Source organism: Elephantulus edwardii, unplaced genomic scaffold (assembly GCF_000299155.1).
Source record: "Elephantulus edwardii isolate Elephantulus edwardi_28Jun2011 unplaced genomic scaffold, EleEdw1.0 scaffold00104, whole genome shotgun sequence".
Taxonomy (NCBI): Eukaryota; Metazoa; Chordata; class Mammalia; order Macroscelidea; family Macroscelididae; genus Elephantulus; species Elephantulus edwardii.
In genome coordinates, this window is record NW_006399854.1 from 4,573,217 (window position 1) to 4,581,504 (window position 8,288).

General features: G+C 45.5%; 1 protein-coding gene across 1 annotated transcript in view; it reads left to right on the plus strand.

Moving 5' to 3' along the window:
- Positions 1-1,994: 1,994 nt before the first annotated feature.
- PRKCH (protein kinase C, eta) overlaps positions 1,995-8,288 on the plus strand; it is a 326,526-nt gene continuing 320,232 nt past the window's right edge. Inside the window, exon 1 of the mRNA XM_006891785.1 lies at positions 1,995-2,745. Within this exon, the coding sequence (XP_006891847.1) occupies positions 2,383-2,745 (363 nt within the window). The 5' untranslated portion in view covers positions 1,995-2,382. The remainder of the gene's footprint in view (positions 2,746-8,288) is intronic.

The following is an 8,288-nucleotide window of genomic DNA, read 5'->3' on the forward strand; positions in this document are numbered from 1 at the left end:
ACCAATCAGTAGAACAAAGATAGGGTGTTTGCTATCATTCACATCCCCATACCATACCAGGCAGCTGTCAGTTGCTCATTCATCATTTGTGAATGGACTTCTTAAGGTGCAGAGCCCAAAAGCATCAACTCCTTCAATGGTTCTTAAAAACTAGATCTGAGTTCCTTGGGAAGGGTGGCAGAGCTGGTCAAAGGGTGAACTTGTTCTCTGCCCCTGGAGCACTGCAGCCAGACAGCAGCTCCCTGGAGGTTTGGGAGCTTGCTTTACAAGCTCTGTGCAAAGCAAAGCTGTCATTAGGGTGAAGTGGTGTATCCCGGCCCTGATCTCTAAGGAAGCGTGGCTGCTTTTAAGAGAGTTCTTCAGCCACTGGACCCAATGCTTTCAATTTTATTTCCATTCTGTGGGTTTTCACACTGTGCTGAGACATTTATTCACTGTATTCACTGAGAATCTTCTCCGTTTGAGAGCCACCAACAGAGCACTGTGTGGAGACGGCTAGAAAGACCTGATCCAAGGGAATCAGAATGGTAACACAGGCTGCCATGAAATATCTTACAAACAGACGATTTGGTGTCACTGTGTTTAGGAAGCAAGCTGTGCAGTGTAGGGATTGATGGAGGCAGGTCCAGAGGAGAGTAACTGCAAAGTCCTTCCTGGGAAGGAAGCATCATGGCTTCCCCTACAGAAGGAATATTTTTTTCATGGCCGGAGTGCTAAGGTTTCAGTCACTCTGTTTTCAGAAAAACCGACCGTTCCTGCTTTTTATGAAACAAGACACGCCTCTCCAAGGACAGAGGCAGACAGGATTTCCATCTTAAACTCACTGCCATCAACTCAATTGCAACGCTTAGCGACCTTCCATGGGTTCCGAGGCTCTAAATCACAGCGGAGGGACAGTTCACCTAACCACATGTGGATTTCAACTTGTAGTGACTCATGCCTTTGGGTTAGCAGCACCATTGCTAAAGGACTATCTATGCCACCAAGTTTCTTAGTATTACTATTGTCCTATTAAAAACAAGCAACTTCCCACCAAAAAGCTTAAACAACAAAAATCCAACAAAACATCCCAAATGGTGTAATTATCCTCTGCAGAAGTTAGACTGGTGAGATTTCTCTCACATAGATCATGCCATCAGGAGAGACCAGGTCATACTTGAGAGATCATATTTGATCCGAGGGGGGCAGTCGGAACTGACTCATAGCTGAACCTCCCGTGGGTTCTGAGAGGCAGTCAATCCAGAAGAAAGATAGGGGACAGAAGAATACCTTTAAGGAGACGGATTGACAGTGTCTGCAACAATGAGCTCAAAGAATGTGAGGATGGCGCAAGACCCGGCAGTGGTTCATCCTATTGTGCCTGAACGGACTGGACAGGCACCTAACAACAACAGGAAAAGCGCACAAACAGGATGCGCCCGAGCTGAACTCGGGATGAGCCATCAGCACCGTAAAGATTAGGAAAAGGAACCTCCCCGCCGTGCGCACTCCTCCCACGAGGGCCTCTCCTGCAGGGGCCGGCCGGGTCACCAACCCACCGCCGAGAGTGGGAGGGAGGCGCCGGCGACTCCTCCCTGCGCGTGTTCCCAGCTCCTCCTCCGCGCCTTCCCGCCCTCCCGGAGCCTGTCTTCCAAGCCTCAGGTGTTGGCTGGGGCTGGCCACCAAGCTCTTCTACCTTTTGGCCTGCATCTGGGATGGGCGCACCGGCAGCACCCTGAGACCCCACGCAGCAGGGAGCGCGCGTGGGGCAGTGCAGACGGCCGACACGGGTCTACCCGGCTGCGTGCGCCCCGGCACCGGCCGCCACGCCCCCGAGCTCCGGAAGGCGCGGGAGCCCGCACCGGGTTTCTGTGAACTTAGAGCCCAGCCAGGCGAGGGAGGCTCCCGCTGGGGATGCGGCGGCAGCTGCTTCCTGGTTTGAAGCTCGCCGAGGGGGGGAGAGCGTGAGCCGGCGGAGGCGGGGGCAGGAGGAGACGCAGGAGGAGGCCGGGGTGAGAGACGCTCGAGGTCGGCAGCTAAGCCGACAGGTCGCTCCAGCTCTGCGCGGTGAGGAGCTCCCGGTCCCTGGAGAAGGGGCGCGTCCCCCGCGAGCCCCCGGGAAGCACCGCGCGCTCAGGAGGGACGGCCGGGCTGCCGCCCCCCGCTGAAGGCTCGGCGCCGGGCGCCCCTCCTTCCCACCTCCAGAGCGAGGGAGGGAGGGAGGAAAGGAAGGAGGGTCCCACGGAGGCGGCACAATGGCCCGTCGTGGGGGGCTTGGGCTCTGCTTCTTCCCAGAGCTGCCTCCCCTCCTCCGACAGCCGCGAGGGCTGGCTTGAAGCCGGGCTCCCCAGCCTCCCGCCGACGGCCAGCGCGACCCCCCGGGGCCGGGGCAGCGGCGCCGGCATGTCGTCAGGCACCATGAAGTTCAATGGCTACTTGAGGGTCCGCATCGGCGAGGCCGTGGGGCTGCAGCCCACCCGCTGGTCCTTGCGCCATTCGCTTTTCAAGAAGGGCCACCAGCTGCTGGACCCCTACCTGACAGTGAGCGTGGACCAGGTGCGCGTGGGCCAAACCAGCACCAAGCAGAAGACCAACAAGCCCACCTACAACGAGGAGTTCTGCGCCAATGTTACCGACGGCGGCCACCTGGAGCTCGCCGTCTTCCACGAGACCCCCCTGGGCTATGACCACTTCGTGGCCAATTGCACCCTGCAGTTCCAGGAGCTGCTGCGCACAGCCGGCACCTCGGACACCTTCGAGGGCTGGGTGAGTAGCGGCGACCTCGTCCTCTGTCCACTCGTCCCCTCTCTCTCCCTACTCCTCAAAGCGCCCCCAGGTACCACTTTTCCCCTGGCACTTCAAGACCGTGGAGGGAATTCCCTCCATACTTTGGTCCTTGTCCAGGTGACCGCGGCATCTCTGACGCGGCCTTAGTGGGCGTGTGAGGGTGCAGGTATGTCACCAGGAACCCGGCCTGGACGGGAACCCCTTCTTGGTTAGCTCAAGCTAACAGGAACTGGGCCAGGGGCTGTCACTCACCATCAGGTTTTGGATGAGGACCCCACTCTCAGCGTGTGCGTGTATTACACAGGAAAAGGCGAGGAAGGTGTGATACAAAGTAACTCGATTTGAGTCAAGTGCTTCAAGCGCTTCTTCGGGGAAAGCCGTACATTCTCGCGAGTATTATTCACAGTGTTTATGAATACATGGTAGTTCAGCCGCGCAGACCTGCACACGTGTTTCGGCATGCACATCTATTATATCCCAAAGGTACACAGATTACACTTGCATGGATCAGAGTGCCTGGGTCTGCACGTTAGCAGACCAAGTTTGCATATGTTTGCAACTAACTTCAGTTTGCCTGTGGTTTGAGAGATGTTAAGTCCGCCTGTATGGCTTCTGCTGCTGTTGGTTCTCAGAAGAGACAGTGGTTTGTGGACTGACCCCCCACCCCAACCTCCTGTTGCTGTTCCTTTGAGTTGTTTGACCTGTAGTTACGCACAATTTGCCACTTGTCTGTGCTTTTATGCCTAGTTTCCAAGAGGCAAGATTTCTGCTGTAAATTGAGTAAAATTTCTAGAGTCCTCCGCACAATGCCAAGCAGCCTTGGTTTCATGCCTTCTTTATGACGTAGGTGTTATCATTTCCCCTTTGAGATGATGAAATGATAATTGTAATTAGTGGTCTACTTCGGTAAAATGGAGTAAGCTGTTTGTAGACTCCCAGGCCTGTACAAGGTCTGGAGCCAGTTTTCAACACAGCTTAAGTCAATATTTAAAATGATGAAGATTCATTTAATTATTTTATGCTTTAGAGGAATACTTCTTTTACCATAAATGCTCTAAAATGATATACAGCTTATGGAGATACCCTTTTAAAAAACAGAAGCAAAAAAGAAATAATATCTAACCATAATTATCAAATGATATGAAGCAAATTTCCCTTTAGCCTAATTTGCTCTGTGAAGTTTAGAAGTGGACTGGAAACGAATGTCTAAATATACAGTTAGAGAAGTACATTTTATCCTGTGAGTCTAAGGAGGAATCACAGTGGAATTACTGAATTCATGTCTGATCTGGAGACAGACTGGACTACACGGGTGAGGAAGTGGCTTCTGAAGCTTGGTGCAGGTGGCCCTGTGGCCCTGAGAAACCTGCCTTCCCAGACAGCTGACATTGGTGGTTTTTGTTTCTTTTTTTTCACTCTTGGTCTGCACACTTGAATCATCTGTAAAGGTTTTTAAAATCCCACTTGTATAAAGACTCTGGGATGTACTTTCTGGCTGTTGGGATCCCAGCATCAGTATTAGTTGCATCTCCAGATAATTCCATTGGGCAGCCCAGGTTGGCAGTTTGGGTCTTAAAGAGCAGGAGAGCAGGATTGAAAGATGCCTAAATGTAGGAAGATCCAGGCTACCTGGCTGGTAGAAGGGTGCAGAGCTACTTATTGGCTCTTTGGACGAACAAAGGATTTACATCAGTTAATCTAATTACAGTTATCTGAATTTATGAATTATAGATAATATTGTGAAAAGCATGAGTGTTTGCTAGGCTACCTTGAAGCCATTGATTTGTTTGTCTATTTAGTTAGGAGACAGTCTTTTGAAAGTTCTGGATATTTTTAAACTTTGAGGCTGAGAGACTTTATTTTCCCCCCCTTTTTAAGAATGTAATCAGTGGACTTTGGAAATATGGGCACTTTAAAAAAAATTACCCCATTTATGGATCTAATGGTGTTTTTGAAGTTTGTTATTGTTATGAGATGTGGAGTTAGCTGCTACTCATAGCGACACTATATACAGCAGCTCTGAAGCCTGCCCTGTCCGGAACCAACCTCACTGTCTCCAACTCTCCTACCCTGATTATCCCAGTTTCTGTGTCAATCCATCCATTTCATCCAGGGTCGTCTTTTTCCTGCACTATCGCTCTGCCTTTCCAAGCATGATGTCTTCCATGTTCCTCCTGGAAACATGCCCAGATTATATGAGACGGAACTGGAAATATGCATTTTAATGTTGCTTTGAATTTTAGATTTACAGAAATATGTAAAATCTGTATACCAAATATAGGAGCCCTGATCGTGTTTGAACCCATCACCTGCAAGGTCCTGAGAGAAGGCCATGAGTTGGAAACAAACATCACAGTGGTTTTGGTTTTGAATACATGCCAAATATATCTTAGTCATACTACCTTGGAATATGTAGAAATGTATCAAAGATTTCATCGAAATGTACATTTATTTAGGCAGATGTGGAGTAATAGAATATACCTGACAATATTCTTGCCAGTTGCAACTGTGTGTTCCTTTGAACTATATAATTTGTCAATCTTTGAAAACCTAGTGACTCCATTTTATTTGCTAGGTTGTAAGAGGACAGAACCAGAGGATGCCTTTGTCATTAGAGTAAAAGAAGTGATTATGTTTCTGGCTTAATATTCTTTTTAAATATCAAGAAGGCAAGGATTAGCATTGGAGGATTGATTTTTAGTACCAATTTTGTTGTTACTCCCTGCTAAACATGATGAACGAAGAGGGTTGTTGTTGGGTGCCGTTGAGTGGAGTATGACTCACAGTGACCCTGTGAACAACAGATCTGAATCCTGCCCTCTCTTGTGCCATCCTCACACTTCCTGACACATTAGAGCCCCTTGCAGCAGTCACCGTGTCAACTGGGTCAAGGATCTTCCTCTCCTTTGCTGACCCTCTACTTTTCCGCGCGTCATGTCCCTTTCCAAGGAATAGACCCTCCTCGCAACAACATGCCCGAAGTGTGTGAGGTCAAGCCTCATCATCTTTGCCTCCAAAGAGCACTCTGGCTACACCCTCTCCAAGACATAATTGTTTGTTCCTTTGTCAGTTCATGGGATATTCAGTGCTCTTCTCTAACACTACAGCTCAAAGACATTGATTCTTCTGTCATCCTTTTTCATTGTCCAGCTCTCAGATGCATAGCAAGTGATCAGAAAGACCATGGCCTGAATGATGCACTGTGGCCCTCAAACTGACATCATTATTCTTCAATAATTTGCAGAGGTCCTTAACTGCAGACTTTCCCAGTACACTATGTCCAATACGCAATAATCAGGAGACATATTGAGAAGAGGGTTAGGTCTGTTTTATTCTGTTGTGTTTTGAGTTCCAAGCAGAATGCAGGAAATGGAGTAGATATTCAAGTATTGTTTTACTGTGTATTTTATCTCAATCTAGAAAATCCAGGGACGTTGTACAGCTTACATTTTCAAATGTTAATAGCATTAAATGCATAAGTTGTAAGAAGATTACAACTCAAAGACCTAGGCGTTCACTTTAATCTAGGGGGAAAAAAAACTGAACTCATGGTCGGCAGAAAGAAGGAAATTATAAAATCAGCAGAGGTTAATGAAATAGAAAAAAAAAATTCAACCCAGAAAATCAGTGAAATGGAAAACTGGTTCTTTGAAAAAGAAAAAAATATTATAAATTTCAAGTCAGATGATTAAAAAAAGGAGACAAAGCACATCATTACAGATCTTACAGACGTTGAAAGGATGTTAGGGATTCTTTTTTTTTTTCTAGTAAATGCTACAATTTAGATGAAATAAAATTCAAACCACCAAAGCTTACTGAGATGAAAAAAATGACAAGAATACTCTATAGTATAAGAATTGGTTTGTTAAAAAAAATTGGTTTGTAGTTAAAAATATTCCATGAGCAAACTCAAGATTCTGGATGACTGGTAAATTTTGTCATGCACATACAGAAGAATTAATATCAACTCTTAACACGCTCTTTTAAAAAATAGAAGAAAAGATAATATATTCTAACGTTTTGTGAGATCAGCATTACCCTGATGCTTAAACTAGATGAAGACATTTAAAAAAAGTTAAAACTCTCATGAACGTTGCTACAAAAACTTTTACATTTTAGCAAATCAAATCTAACAATATATCAAAAGGATAGTATATCATGACAAAATGGGGTTTATGATCAGGGTTGAAGGTTGTTTTAAAAATGAGTATAATTCTTAAAAAGAACGGACTAGTAGATATTTACATGATAATCTCAGTTTTTGTTGTTAGGTGCCATCGAGTCATTTGCGACTCATAGTGACCCTATGTACAAGAGCCCTAGATGCTGGTCTATCCTGATAATCTCAGTAAAGAGAAAATATTTTGTAAAATTGGATATTCCTTATAAAAACTCTTTTCAAACTAGGAATAGAAAGGACTTTATTCAACTTAATAAAGAGCATCTTGTAAAACTTGCAGATAATAATGCTGAAAACAGAATGATATTCCCTAAGACAGAAACAAGGCAAGGATATTTACTTTTACAGCTTACAATCAGAGGTGTTTCTTTCTGTCTCTCTAATAGGAACAGACCCATAGCTGACCTCTCAGTAAATTTTCAGAGGCTGAAAATTACACGGGAAGAGAGTACCTATTTTTCTTGCAGAGAGCAGCTGATAGATTTGAACCACCTGCCTTTGAGTTAAAGTGTAGCTTTTTCTTTTTTTAAAGTGTAGTTTCTTAATCACTCATCCACAGTGTAAAATGTCAATTAAGAGAAACAATATGGATGACAAAGGAGGAAGTAGCATTATCTTTATTTCCAGACAACTGTTTATAGAACACTTTAAGACATCCACAAAAGTAATCCCAAACGCAATTGAATTTAACTAAATTGCAAGATCCAATTCAAAATAAAGAAATTTATGTCTGGGTGTGAATAAGTGAACAATTGTGGTAATTCCCTATGATGGAACAAGAAAGGTGTACCGTGGAAACATGTGACAACCTGGATAAATCTCAGAATAGTTAATTATGCTGAGTGAAAGAAACTGAACTAAAAAAAGTATTACATGTTGTACTATTATATGAAATTCTCAAAAATGCACTCTAATGAGGACAGAAAAAGCAAATAAGTAGTTGTTTGAGAGTGGAGGGCAGGGTTAGGGAAGAATGGATTACAAAGAGGGTAACAAAGAAAATCTTGGGTCAGATAACTATTAATTTGATGGTCTCATAGTTGGACGTCGGAGCTCTTCAGATATTGTTGTGTTGTTATGTACCATAGAGCCAGAACCACTCATGGCTGACCCTCCAGCAGGTTTCAGAGGTAGCAAATCACACAGGAGGAGATTGTCCTTTTTCTATCCTTAGAGCAGCTGGTGGATTCAAACCACATGCCTTTGCATTAGCAATGCAACTCCTTACCACTAAGCCACCTGAGCTCTTCAGATTGTTGTTGTTGTTATGTGCCATCGAGTCGTTTCCGACTCATAGCGACCCTATGCACAACAGCTCTAAACCCTGCTCTATCCTGCGCCA